The sequence below is a fragment of the Panthera tigris genome, chromosome B4 (genome assembly GCF_018350195.1).
Source record: "Panthera tigris isolate Pti1 chromosome B4, P.tigris_Pti1_mat1.1, whole genome shotgun sequence".
NCBI classification, from domain to species: domain Eukaryota; kingdom Metazoa; phylum Chordata; class Mammalia; order Carnivora; family Felidae; genus Panthera; species Panthera tigris.
In genome coordinates, this window is record NC_056666.1 from 75,429,612 (window position 1) to 75,444,080 (window position 14,469).

The 14,469-nt window shown below is 53.1% G+C and overlaps 1 protein-coding gene across 2 annotated transcripts; it reads left to right on the forward strand.

Annotated features, from left to right (window-relative positions):
* The first annotated feature begins 4,196 nt into the window (after positions 1–4,196).
* On the forward strand, positions 4,197–7,941 carry PRPH (peripherin). 2 transcript variants are annotated; one of them, XM_042992208.1, is made up of 9 exons: positions 4,197–4,999; positions 5,358–5,418; positions 5,602–5,697; positions 6,101–6,268; positions 6,369–6,494; positions 6,592–6,812; positions 6,926–6,975; positions 7,220–7,299; positions 7,549–7,941. In XM_042992208.1, the coding sequence occupies exons 1-9, from the start codon at positions 4,458–4,460 to the stop codon at positions 7,615–7,617; spliced, it is 1,413 nt and encodes a 470-aa protein (XP_042848142.1). In that variant the 5' UTR covers positions 4,197–4,457; the 3' UTR covers positions 7,618–7,941. The 2 variants fall into 2 exon arrangements, with proteins under 2 accessions (XP_042848142.1, XP_042848144.1); XM_042992210.1 differs by having other exon boundaries at positions 7,552–7,941.
* The last annotated feature ends 6,528 nt before the right edge of the window (positions 7,942–14,469 follow it).

Consider the following 14,469-nt stretch of genomic DNA (forward strand, 5'->3'; position numbering starts at 1 on the left):
AGCAGGGACTTGGAGCTAGGGGTGTAAAGAGGAAGCACTAAGAAGGCAAAGAGATCTTGAGGATGACATTGGACTTTCCCCAGGATGTGGAATGGAGGTCGAGCCGGTCCTACACCTCTGGAGGGCAGGGGGACCCCAGCTGACACTTAGTTACAAGTAAGTAGGGTTATGACACTGCTCCCCCGTGTCTCAGCTTCCTCTCTGTCACATAGGAGGGGAAGAAGGCCATCAACAGTGTTGAGAACCTACTATGAGGCTCATGACGTGCTAATTACTTCATGTACAATATCTCACCTAGAGGCCACAATGCCCAGGAAGGAAGGTGTCATTTTTCCTGTTTTACAGATGAAGAAACTAAAGCTCAGAGAGGACAAGTAAGTTGCCCAGCGTCATGCAGCTAGTAAGTGCCCAGGCTGGTGGCCTGATCTCTTTTCCCATAACCTTTTCCGTCATTTGGCTTTAGCCTCAGTTGTCCACCCCCTTAAAAATGCCCTGGGAGTCTTGTCATCCATAAATACCCCAGCTCCAGAATCACAAATTCATGCATCTTGCTCTCTGAAATCCACTCCCCACCCTCTCGGTGCCTCTTTCAATTCCATTGTACTGTGACTGTTTTCTGGCCCTGCCTGGGAGGCCAGCTCCGGACCTCTTTACTCTCCCAATCTCCCACCCTCTTGCCCACACGCCCTTCCTCAACCATCTTTGAGTCCATGGCCTGTCATTCAGTAGCACTGTTGCCAGCAACCTAAACTTCATTGCTCACCTTCCTTGCAAACCTCTGAATGCATCTGATTGTCATTTCTCTCCAAGCCTTCACTGGAGCAGCGGAAGGGGGAGGGGTAATAATACCACTGACTACTACGTACACAGCACATATTCTGTGCCAAGTGCTAAGTGCTTCACATATTTAACTCAGTTTATCCTCCAACTCTATGCGGTAGGTACGATTCTTATTGTCCCCATTTATGGATAAAGAAAATGGAGTGGATAGAGGTGAAATCACTCACCCAAACTCAAAAGCACACAGCTAATTAATTTGAGGAGGCCATGATCAAACCCAGGTCTGTCCAGAGTCCCTGACATTGAGAAGAGATCAGCAAGGAGGTACTTGGCTCCTTCCACTCTGGGTCCAGAACTGCTCTCAGCCACTAGTAGGGACAATCCAAAAGAAATCCAGAACCTCACTGCATTCGGCAGCTGACAAGATCATTTGAGAGATCCGTGATAATAATAAAACTAACTTACATTTCATCCATTATTCTATTATCCTAAGTGTTTAATCCTCCCAACAGCAGTATGCAGAAGTTACAATTGTCCGCGTTTTACTAGGGGACCTGGAAGGACACTGTAACAGGCCTAAATTCATACAACACAGAATGTTGGAGTCAGATGGGAAGCTGGGCAGCTGGATGCCAGAGCCCTGGCTCTCTCTTTTTTCAAAATTTTGTAAAGTGTATTTATTTTAGAGAGACAGAGACAGTGAGAGTGGGGGAGGGGCAGAGAGAAAGGAGAAGAGAGAGAGAATCCCAAGCAGGTTCCGTGCTGCCAGCACAGAGCCCGACTTGAAGCTCGAGCCCATGAAACCACGAGATCATGACCAAGAGTCGATCACTTAACTGATGAATCACCCAGGTGCCCCCAGAACCCTGGCTCTTAATGGTGACCCTTTCCTACCTTTCTTCTGGCCTCAAGATCTCCCAGGGCTGGCTCCTTTCTTTCTTTCTTTCTTTCTTTCTTTCTTTCTTTCTTTCTTTCTTTCTTTCTTTCTTTCTTTCTTTCTTTCTCTCTCTCTCTCTCTCTCTCTTTCTTTCTTTCTTTCTTTCTTTCTTTCTTTCTTTCTGTATGGTGGGGGGTTGCAGGGGTGGGCAGAGGGAGAGGGGGAGAGAGAATTGCAGAGCCCAATGCGGAGCTCATTGTAAGGCTCCATCTCATGACCATGAGATCATGACCTGAGCCAAAATCAAAAGTCAGATGCTTAATCAACTAAGCTACACAGGCGCCCCCTGGCGTAAGGGGGGAGGAGTAAGGGGTAAATAAGGGGGAGGGATCTCCTCTGACTTGCCTGCAGGCCTAGTTCCCCCACCCAGGCCCTGGCCTTCCTTACTCCCTCCACAGCTCCCAGAGCCCTGCTGAGGAGGTCCTGGTCCCTTTTCCTCTGAGGCATCTGAGTGGTGAGCTGGGAGCTTAAGCAGCAAAGGGGTGGGAACTCCCCTTGGAACTCCTTGGGCCCAGCCCAAGGGGCCTCTGCTCTACTCTCAGAGGCCCAGACCTACCAGCAGCTCCCTATAAAGGACCAGCTTAGACTCCCAGTTTGCTCCCTAGGTACAGCAGGCAGAGGCAGGGCAGGGCCTAGGCTGGAGTTGGTGGGACTCCAGGCCAATGGCAGCTGGGGCTCAGAGCCTAGGGTTGCAACAGAAAACACCAAAGCTTCTCCATCACCCCCTCCCCCACCCCACACATAGCTGCCAAGCCCCCACCCCCAGCCCAGGCTGGACCCCACCCCACCCCACTCCTAGAAGTCAGAGGGGACAGGCCCAGGTTTATCCATCCTGTCCCCTCTCTCCCATCCTCCCTCTTCCCATTCCCCTGGCAACCAAACCAGACCCATCAAGGAGAAGGACCTGGCAGCTGTGCAGGGAGAGACTAATGGCCCGGAAGGAAGGAGGGGCCTGGAGAGGAGGCGAGGAAGGCGGTAGGGTTGTGAGCAGGCGGGCGTTGGCCCATCTCAGAGGACACACAAAGGAGGGGCGGCTCCTCTGCCCTGCAATGCCGAGGAGCTGGCTGGCCAAGGAGCCGCCCTCCTCATCCCCCCCTGCCAGAGAGTCAGCCTGGAGTCCCAAACCTGCTTCCCCAGATGCCCAGCTCTTATCCTCAGGGCCAGTCGAGGTGGACCTGTCCGTGCTGGAAAGCCCTGGAGTCCCCGGCAGCAGCAGCCCCATGGCTCTTGGCAAACCCAGCAGGCCTCAGCACCCTGGCTCCTGCAGACCATCTGAGCTGCCTCTATCCACTCCGGGGCGGCCTGTGCCTGAGTTCTGGAAGCCGCAGACATGCAAAGGCCAGACATCAGCCTTCACGATAACGGGGGTGGGGGAGGGCAGGAAGGGATGTGTGGTTGTGTGTGTGTAATGTGTGTGCACATAGGTAATGTGGCTAGCGTGCATATGCATCTGTGTGTGTGCACAGGCTTGTATATCTGCTTTGGGACGTTCTCTCTCCTCTTTCAGTCCCTGGACCACTAGGGATGAGTACTTTCTCTTTCCGCATCTCTTCCCCATCCAGCCCCACCCATCCCTGGGTACCTGCAACTCCTCCATACGGGTAACCGGTTCCTGCCAGTCCATTCATCTCTCAGCCTTGGCAGCAGCTGCGGCCCCTCAGCCCCCTCCCCTTCCTACCTCAGGAATTGCTTTGGTTCCCGTAAGGCCCATGACTGAGCAGCAGTTGGTTGGGGGAAGGGAGAATCCAGTAAAGCCAGACAGCATACAACTAGCTCCCTCAGCTCAGCCTCTGGCAGGACACAGACTGAGTGGGACCCAGAGTTGGGCCCAGCCACCCTCAACCCCCTCTGTTGTGCCCACCCTGTTGGGGCCTGGTGTAGGTCCAAGTTTGGGAGCTGTGTCTTTAAGGCTGAGCCATCAGCAGGCAACCCCCTGGCCAAGTGTCCAGAGGAGGGGGAGGGGAAGTGGCCAGTCCATTAGCGGCAGAGCTGGCGCCAGGCAGCAGCCCTCCACAGGGCCCTGGGGACTACGGAGGGATGAGCCCTTCCCACCCCCCTCAGCTCCCCCTGCCCTCCCATCCCCTATTTCTCCCTGGGCGTGGTAGCAGAGGGGTAGCTGACAGCAGGTAAAAGCAGAGCCTAGCCTTCAGGGGACAAGTGGAGGCACAGGCCCTGGGGCCCAAGCCAGACCAACTCACCATCTACCTGGGCCATCTCCTCCCCACTCATATGCCAGAAGCCTGCCCTTTAACTTCCAGTCCTCCTATCTCCCCATTTTTTTTTTAACTGAGGTTTAACTGACATAACGTTAATTTCAGGTGGACAATGTAATGATTCTACATTTGCAGATCTCCGATTTTCAATAGCTCTCTCAGGCAGGAACCCCAGCTCCAGTCAGGCCCTCCCACCCAAGGCTCCAGCTCCAGATGCTTGCTGGAGGGTGCTGACCCCAGCCCAGGCCTGCCAGTGGTCGCCAGGCCTGCTTCCTTCCCCGCTTGCAACAGGGGGAATCAACTAGGCAGGGCGCCAGCAAACCTAGGAGCGAGGGTGCGGCGCTCCTGCAGCTCCGCAGGGGTGGGGCATCCCCCTCCCCACATAGCCCCGCCGTCAGGCCAGTGGGAGGAGCTGCCCGTGCCCCCCCTGTGCCCGCAGGGCTATAAAGCCGCCTCGCAGCGGTCTGCGGCTCCTTCCCCGCTCCCGGACCAGCTTTGCCAGCGGTGACTGCCCATCCTCGACCACCATGAGCCACCCGTCGGGCCTCCGAGCCAGCGTCAGTTCCACCTCATACCGCCGCACCTTCGGGCCACCGCCCTCACTGTCCCCTGGGTCCTACTCCTACGCGTCCAGCTCCCGCTTCTCGAGCAGTCGCTTGCTGGGCTCGGCGTCCCCTGGCTCCTCCGTGCGCCTGGGCAGCTTCCGCGGCCCCCGGGCGGGCGCGGGCGCCCTCCTGCGCCTGCCCTCGGAGCGCCTCGACTTCTCCATGGCCGAGGCCCTCAACCAAGAGTTCCTGGCCACGCGCAGCAACGAGAAGCAGGAGCTGCAGGAGCTCAACGACCGTTTCGCCAACTTCATTGAGAAGGTGCGTTTCCTGGAGCAGCAGAACGCGGCCTTGCGCGGGGAGCTGAGCCAGGCCCGGGGCCAGGAGCCGGCGCGCGCCGACCAGCTGTGCCAGCAGGAGCTGCGCGAGCTGCGGAGGGAGCTAGAGCTGCTGGGCCGCGAGCGCGACCGGGTGCAGGTGGAGCGCGACGGGCTGGCGGAGGACCTGGCGGCGCTGAAGCAGAGGTCAGGGGGCAGGACCGGGGCTGGGCGGCGGCCGTCGAGGCGGCTGCTCGTCGCTCTGCTCCCTTCCCCACCAGCCGCCGAAGGGCGTGGCTCCCCTCATCCACCCCAGCGTGTGCAGGCAGCATGCTCGCCTGTGGGCTCTAAGACCCCTGCCTTCCCTCTACCACTTTGCTGACTCTCTGGGGAGGGGAGGGGGGAGTTACTATGTCTGACCATCTCAGCCCGTTAGATAGTGGGCAAGTCCATCGGTCAGCATGAAGACCCCTCTTCAGAGTCCTGGACAGTAAGCAGCCTCTAGCCCAGACCCTGGGGTGCGCGGTGACCCTACAATTCAGCTTCTGCCCCCTCTTCTTGCCAGGTTAGAGGAGGAGACGCGCAAGCGGGAGGATGCGGAGCACAACCTCGTGCTCTTCCGCAAGGTGAGCCCGGGCCCCATGTCAACTCCGACTCCCCACCTCTGCCCTCGCCTTTGTACTAGGGTGGCATCTGTGGGCGCGAGGAGGCGACCAGAAACCTCTAGAGACAGGCAGGGAGGTCCTGGCCCTTTCTCAGCCTGAGCAGCCCCTCCCGGCTCTTGAACCCTCATTTCCACCCCCACTAAGGATGTGGACGACGCCACCCTGTCCCGCCTGGAACTAGAGCGCAAGATTGAGTCTCTAATGGATGAGATTGAGTTCCTCAAGAAGCTGCACGAGGAGGTAGGTGGATCCGAGTGTCAGGGGAGGCTTCGAAGGTAGCAGGCGGTCTCGTTGGAGCTGGAAGGCAGGCGCTGGTTCAGAAGACTGGCGAATGGGGAGGAGGAATTGCCTGGGGAAGAGTAGTGAGATTCGCTGGGCAGACGCAGCCCCTCAACCCCCTCTCTACAGGTGGTTTGACTCCCACCCCTGCGCCACTTGGTGGCGAGCAGCGGAGCTGCACCCCGTAAAACTTGGCCGCTGGCTTGGAGCCGGCCAGGGCGCAGACCGCACCGTCATATGCGCGCTGCACTCCCTGGCGCCCCCTTCTGTTCATTCGAGTGTTTCTTCTCTTTCTGTGCGTGAACTGCGCGGCCCGCGTGGGATCCGCGCGGCAACCTCGACAACTTGTTGTCCTGGGCGGCAGGAGCTTCGAGACCTGCAGGTAAGCGTGGAGAGCCAGCAGGTGCAGCAGGTCGAGGTGGAGGCCACCGTGAAGCCTGAGCTGACGGCGGCGCTGAGGGACATCCGCGCGCAGTACGAAAGCATCGCGGCGAAGAACCTGCAAGAGGCAGAGGAGTGGTACAAGTCCAAAGTGCGAAAGCCCGGGAGGGTTAGGGAGAGTCGGGGAGGCTGGGCGCTAAGGGGAGGGCGCGTCCCGTCAGCTCACAGCGGCACTGCCTCGCGCGCCGTAGTACGCGGACCTGTCCGACGCCGCCAACCGGAATCACGAGGCCCTGCGTCAAGCCAAGCAGGAGATGAATGAGTCCCGACGCCAGATACAGAGCCTGACATGCGAGGTGGACGGGCTCCGCGGTACGGTGAGTACCAGGCTTCGCGCCCAGGCCCGGGGGGCGGGGGTGGGGTGGGTGGAGGATGAAGGCTGTTACCCCAATGGTGACCCTCTGGTCCCCCCAGAACGAGGCGCTGCTCAGACAGCTGCGGGAGCTGGAGGAGCAGTTTGCTCTGGAGGCGGGCGGGTATCAGGCGGGCGCCGCGAGGCTCGAGGAGGAGCTGCGACAGCTGAAGGAGGAGATGGCACGGCACCTGCGCGAGTACCAGGAGCTCCTTAATGTCAAGATGGCCCTGGATATCGAGATCGCCACCTACCGGAAGCTGCTGGAGGGCGAAGAGAGCAGGTGGGGGGCAAAGCTGCTGGAGGGTGGGAGTGTAGGGGACGGTCGGGATTGGGTGTGTTCAGGGAAGGGGAGGGGCTTGGGCCCAGTAACTGACCGCTTGGCTTCGCTCCCAGGATTTCCGTGCCAGTCCATTCTTTTGCATCCTTAAGTATAAAGACGACTGGTGAGTCTCCTCCCATGCCTGGCTTCCAATCTACCTGTCCCCTTGTCCACTTCTGCCCTGACCAGACTCTTGCTATGGCCCTGCTCAGGGATCGATTCTGTCCATAAACTACTGAGTCCTGGTCTACACGCTACCCCACTCCTCATGTCCTGCCACTCCCCTCCCCCCACAGATGGGAGTGAGGGCTTAAGAGGAGAGAAACCCCAAGCCTCTTCTCTTCCACTCCTCATCCTACTTTTTACAGTGCCTGAGGTGGAGCCTCCCCAGGACATCCACAGCAGGAAGATGGTTCTGATCAAGACCATTGAGACTCAGGATGGGGAGGTGAGATGGGCCACTTAAGCCCAGGATCCCATCATGGCACATATTATTTCTGAGCGCCAGCCTGGCTGCATCTTAGAGTATTGTAGGTTAGTGGTCCTTGGGGTGGCAGAGAGACAAGGAGATAGAGAAGGTGGATGGACAGTCTGGAGCCTCAGCTGGTTTTGCTGGAGAAGGAGACACCATACCCCAAAGGAGATTGAAAGAGTGTGGTGCTTAATGGTTTGTGCCCTTCACATGCCTTGCCCCCAGCAGGTGGTGACTGAGTCCCAGAAGGAGCAGCGCAGTGAGCTGGACAAGTCTTCGACTCACAGCTACTGAACCTATTGGTCCAGAGTTTCCTGACCCTGCCCTAGGCCTACTCTAAGTCCCAGACCCTCACACCAGTACTGAATTAGTCCTCTCTCACTCTGCATGTGTCTAGGGGATGGCACAAGTCACCCCTTCCCTGGCCTGTGGCCAAGTGCTACCCAGCCAGCCCTCTCCCTGCCCTGACATACATATATATGACCTATATGTGCCCCTTATTGCATCCTAGTCAGAGGCCAGCAATCCCCCGATAGAGTCTACTCCTACCATTATCCCATGACCAGTGGACTGGGCCAGGGTCTGAGTTTCGCTTTTGAATCAAATAAAACTGCTGTCAAGAGAAACCTCGCCAGTGCATTTGTGTCTGTGGAAGTGAGGGTGCCTGTGGGGAGGGGGCGTAACAGTATTTTCCCCTTGTCTTTCTGAATCCGGTATGTTGGCATCTATGGTCCTATCTGTACTTCTAGTTCTACGTCCACTCCTTCTCGGCTTCTGTCTGCCATCTACAGCCCTGAATGTCCAAGTGCTTTCTGGGTGTGCCCTAGACCCCTCAAACTCAACATGTCCAAAACAGAGCTCCTCATTTCCCTCTCCACCATCTGCAATCATGTTCTTCCTTCTGGGTTCCCCACTCTAGAAGAAGGCACCACCAAGAACCTCTGCTGCCATATTAGAACTCACCTCATCTTCTGCCCCTTTCCTTTCCTCACCTACTCCCCAATTTTGTTCATTCCACTTCTAAAATCTTTCAAGTCTATTTCATTCTCCCCATCCCCACTGCCACCACCCTAGTCCAGGCCACTGTTATCGTTTGCCTGAGTTACATCATCTCCCTCAGTGGTCTCTTGCCACTGGCCTGGCCCTGCCACCCACCTAAACCTACTCAACACATTAGCCACGCCCTCCACTTGAAAACGTCTGTTTCTACATTGCCCTCCGACTCTATTCCACCCTGCCCTCACTTTCAAGTCAAAATCCACTTCTGAGTTTAAAATGATCCTTTTCACTCAATTATAGTGCTACATGCCAAGGAATAAGCCAGAGTCCTTGCTGTCAAGGAGCTGGTCGTCTGGGGGTGGGGAAGAGAAACCAACAAGCAGATAGTTCCAACCTTGTGAAGAGTACTATGACTGGGAAAGAAGATGACATTGTGGGAACATGAAGAAGAGCATCTCACCCAGCCTTGGGGTTCCCAGCCACGGTTTCCCAAAAGTGACACCATCACGCCGAGCACTGAAGAGCAAGCAGGAGTTGTTCAGCTAAAGCAGGGAGAGGAGAAGGCCTTTCTAGGTAGGTAAGTCAGCCAGGAGGTAAGAGAATACAGAACTATACTAGTTCTATAATTCTGGAATGAAGGGTTGGAAGGAGGAATAGTGCTGAGGTTGGAAAGATGAAATGAGAGTTGGGTCTCAGAGGACCTTACGTGCCATATTGAGGCATTCGGAATATGTCCCGAGGAAAAGGGACAGGAAGTGGGTTTCAGCAGGAGGTGAAGTATTCAGATCTGCATTTTTAAAAGACCCCTCTTGCTGTAGTGTGCAGAAACCACTAGAAGGAGGTGGAGAACCAGGTCAGAGCCTGTTGCAGTGAAACGCATCAGAGGTGACAGTGAGCAGAGAAGGGGGTGGGTTTGAGATGTATTCAGGGGGTGGATTCTGGAATACCCAAGGAGAGATTGACACTGTAGGTGAACGGGAAATAAAAAGCAAAGAGGACCCAAGGTTTTGGCTTAAATCAGGCAGATGGTGGGTCTTTCACAGAAACAGGGAAGATTAGAAGAGGGGGAGGTGGGGGCCCAGACGACAGTCAGTTTTAGGCTGAGTGTGAGATGCTATGGAACAGCCAAGAGGAAGAGTTGGCAGGCAGTTGGATCCACAGGTCTGGAGTTCAGCTGTGATGGGATGTTTTGAAATACTGAATCTATCAGGATGCATTCTGCTACAAGTAACATAATATCTCATTTTTTTTAAGAAAAAAGAAAGAAATAGCTAGCGTAACAAGGAGCCAGAGGTAGGCAGGCTCTGAGGTTGGTTGATTCAGCAGTTCAAAGATACCATCAAGGACCCAAGTTGTGTCCAAGGTTCTACTCAGCCTTCCTCCTTGAAGCTTTGTCCTGTCTCCTCATGGTCCCAAGATGGCTGCCAGTAGCTACCTGGTGATGCTTCTCCCTTCACATCCAGTGGAGGAAAGAGAAAAGCCTCTTGCCCAGTATGAGATACAGTCCTTTCCTTTAGATTGTGTGACTGAGGTCATTGGCGTGCCCAATCCTGGAGCAGTAACAGTTGCCAGGAAAAGCTACTGATGGGCTTGGGCTAACCATCTGATGTGGAGCAACCGCTGAGGTTCAACTGCAACTTACTACCTCGGAGGAGACGTATCACTGCAGAAAAGCAGACCAAAGCTTTGGATTTCAATGTTCAGGCTTTCAAGTGAGCACGATTTTAAGTTTGGCTACTTTCACATCTGTGGCCTATGTTTTGTACTGGATACAAAGAAGAGAGATTGAGTCGAAGAGAAGGGCATGAGACCTCCCTGGTGTCCCACATGAGAAAGCATGAAACTACCTAAGAACAGTATATAAAGTGACAACAGAGAAGGGCCTTGAGGAGACTCCTAGAGTAGCAGTGAAAGAGAATCTTGACAACGAACCAGCAGAGATGGAGGAGGACAACTAGGAGAATGCGGCCTCGGGAAGCCAAGGCAAGAGAAGGCTTCTAGGAGGAAGCGGCTGGCAGCACCAGAGGATTCTGGGAACCCAGGGTTAGACAACAGTTCGAAAATGTGGGCTCTATCAACAAGGAAGCTGTTAGAGACCTCAGGGAGGGCTGCTTCAGGGCAGGGGGGTGCCAGAGACAAAACGTGGCCGAGTGATGAGTGAATTCAAGATGAGAAAGTGGAGAGCCGACCACTCTCTCCAGATATTGGAAGAAAGACAAGAAAGAACCAGAGCAAAGAAAGACCTGCGTCTGAGAAGTGAAATTTTGAAGAAAGGAGAAACGAGACCCGTAATTTTCAAACCGTGCATCGTGAAACATTGTGATATAAATTGCTGGGTCAAGACCAACATTAAAAAAAAAATGTTTATTTATTTTTGAGAGAGAAAGAGAGAGAGAAAGCAGGCGTGAGCAAGGGAGGGGCAGAGAGAGATGGGAACAGAGGATCCAAAGTGGGCTCTGGGCTGACAGCAGAGAGCCTGATGTGGGACTCGAACTCATGAGCCATGAGATCATGACCTGAGCTGAACTTGGATGCTTAACCGACTGAGCTGCCCAGCCCAAGACCAACATTTTAAAAGGAAATGAATGGGTGTTAGGGTGGGGTGAAACTTTTCAATGTATTTATACACATGTGCATTGGCTTGTCACATAAAACGTATTTTTTTTAAATCTTGGATTGTGGTAAAGACGTGAACGCGTTTAAATGCTGGGGAGAACTGGAAAGAAACAGGTTGTCATGAGTAGGCCCAACCACCTATTGAAGTGACACAAACTCGGACTTGGCTGTGATTGAAGAGTTTTAGGGAAACTCCAAATCCAATTCTAACCAAGGAGATCAGATGTTAACCTCCGGAAGACAGGGCTGGGATTTCGCTGTAATTAAGAAAGCTTATACCACATTGATTTTATTGTACTCAGCTTGTTGGAAGCAGGGAGATAGATCCATGACATCTATTAGAAGGTCATCTCAGAAGCAAGGATGTGGCCGCATTTATTTAGTAGTTCCTAGAGGGAACCGGATGTGGCGGGCGCGTGTCCCGGGGCCCAGGGAGGTGCCCACGACTGCAGCAGGGATAATTCCTCAGGGGCCACTTGCCGTGGGTAGGAGGAGTTCGGTTATCTGGGTCGCAAGGAACAGAGACTAATCAAATATCTCAGTCAAGGGGGGGTGAATTGTGGGCTTACACGTGGGCACGAGGGGAATGAGAATTGCCGCTGCCTGGGGCTGAGTGACAGTGGCTTCACAGGAACCCAGAATCACCTGGGTGACCTGGCCTCCCAGGAAGAATAGACTCCGTAGCCCCGCAGGCCTCACCGAACCGAAGTGACAGGCCCCTCGGCAGCAGGAGCCCACTGCTCCCCGATGCAGGGTCCCTACTGCTTCCATTGCTCCTGTCACAATGAGCAAATGACCTCATCCTCCACCCTGGCTTTTGCTAACTCCTATTTCCTTCTTCTGGTCTCGGTTGTCTTATGGCTTCCATGGCCTAATAGCGATTGCATGCTGACTTCTGGGACTTTCTTTGGTTCTGCTTTCTCTTCCTTTCACAGAAGATGCCCACTTCACCAGCCCTAACAGATTGACATTTCCCATTCCCTCTCTGAGACGTACCAACAAATGTCCCAAACGCTGAGCTCTTGGGGCTGACAGGCTGCTCTCGTCCCCTGTGCACTTGCCTTCCTACCGATTAACAGATGTTGATAAATGCATAAAAGTTGTTTTGACGCTTATGCGTGTTTAGTAATCCCGCAGCAAATATTTTTTAAACTAATGAAAGAATGTGAAAAGCGCAATTTTTATTTTAACTGAGAGCATAGTGATTAAGAATCTGCATTTAGAGGTGCGTAGGCGGCTCATTTGGTTAAGTATCTGACTTCAGCTCAGGTCATGATCTTGGGGTTCATGGGACTGAGCCCCCAGTTAGGCTCTGTACTGACAGTGCAGAGCCTATGTGGGATTCTCTGTCTCTCCCTCTCTCTACCTCTCCCCCCTCTCAAAATAAATATTTAAAAAAATTAAAAAGGGGGCACCTAGGTGGCTCGGTCAGTTGAGCATCCACCTCTTGATTTTGGCTCAGGTCATGATCTCATGGTTCATGGGTTCAAGCCCGGGTCGGGCTCTGCACTGAAAGGGCAGAGCCTGCTCGGGATTCTTTCTCCCTCCCTCTCTCTCCCCTGCACGCACGCGCGCGCGCACACATGCACACACACACACACACACACACACACACACTTTCTCTCTCAAAATAAATAAAACATTTTTAAAAATTAAAAAAAATAAAATGGGATGACAGATCTGTGTTCCTGCTGGCAGCTTTAGAGAAGCCTTTTCAGCTTCTAAAGACTGCCCACGCTCAGCGGCCTGTGGCCTTCTTCCATCTTCAAAGCCATCAATCTCATCTCTGATTTCTGCTCTGCTTATCATGTTCTCTCCCTCTCCAAGCCTCCTGCTTCCCTCTTATAAGGATCCTTGTTATTACATTGGGTGCACCCAGATAATCTAGCATAATCTCTCCGTCTCAAAATCCTTAATTTACTCACATCATTAACATCCCGTTTGCCACATAAGGAAGTACTCACAGGTTCCGGGGATTGGGATGCAAACAAGGGAAGGCATTATTATGCTTACTACAGTCTGCCCTCTGGCCTCCAAAGATTCATGTTGGTCTCACACACAAAATATATTCACCCCGTTTCAGGGTTCCCCCAAATCTCAACCCACTGCAGCATCAGCTGAAGAGCAAATTCTCATCTAGATGTCATCAGCCCAAAAATCTCAAATTCATCACTGAAATCATCTAAATTAGGTATGGGTGAGGCTCTGGGTGAAACTGATCTTGGGGAGAATCTCCTCTCCATCCACAGACTTGTGACACTAGAAAACAAGTTACCTGTTGCTAAAACACAACAGCGGGATGGGCAGAGGATAACAGCTACAGACATTCCCATTCAGAAAGGTAGAAATGGAAAGAAAAAAGGAAGTTGTGAAGGAAATTGAAAATCCACCCGGGAAAACAACATAAGGTTTCAAGGCCTGGGAGTAATCCTCTGTGGCTCCTGGCCCTACTTTCCAGCCTCACTGACTGACCTTGAAGGCCCCCTTTCCTTCTTGTGTGTTTTCAGCTGATCGTTTCCTGGCCGTACAGTTCGGGGTGGGGTAGGGGTGGGGGGGGTCAGAGAGCTTTCTTCCATCGTACCCTCTCTGCCTCTTTCACTACAAGGTGGCAGTGTCTTTGTTTGCAAGACATTCTCAAGAGCCATGTGGGTCTCCTGTGTATGGCTCTGAGATTCACTCCGTTAGACATCTCCACAGATCTTTCTAGACACTCCCATTTCTCTGCTTGGTTTCTGCCAAGATGGCTGAGGAAATCCACAAGTCACATGGCTAATCTCTCCAAAGGGGCCTTTGTGCGATTGAATACTCTGACCTTTGATCCTTCCTAGGCACTAGCAAAAGATTGTCCAGGTACATCCTCGGATGTCTCCTCAGAGCACACTTCCTGACAGCGAATGGCCTAATTTTAGCATTGTTTGCAATCTGGGTAGGCTGAGAATTTCTAAAATACCAAGTTCTGGTGCCTTTTTGCCTCTTTTGTTCCTCTCAGGAAAAAAAAAAAAAATCAAGCCATACCTTCAACACTGGCAACACAGATAAATACCCCCGTTTATCCTCACAAACGCTGCTTTTCATAGAACTGTAAGACACAATTCTGCTAAGCTTTCTGCTACTGTATTAAAAAAATATCCCCTTTCCTCCATCTTCCAATAACATATTATCCATTTCCTTTTGAGCCCTCAATGCCAGCAGGACCTTAATTGTCCATATTTCTACCAACAGTCTGTTTGTGGTGACTTAGGTATTCTCTACCATGCTTCCTCGCCTCCCTCCAGGCCCTCGCTAGCAAGTTATAACATTCCTGTTTCTACTACCAACAGTCTATTATTCAAGGCAAGCGAGGCTTTTCCTATCATCCTCCAAAGTTATTCCAGACTCTATCCATTAATTAATTCCAAAGCCACTCCCACATTTTTAGGTGTTTGTTATAGCCATTTCCAGGTACCAAAACCCGCATCAGTCAGGGTTCAACCAGAGAAATAGAACCAGCAGGAGATAGATATTAAGTGATTTATTGCAAGGGTCTGGATC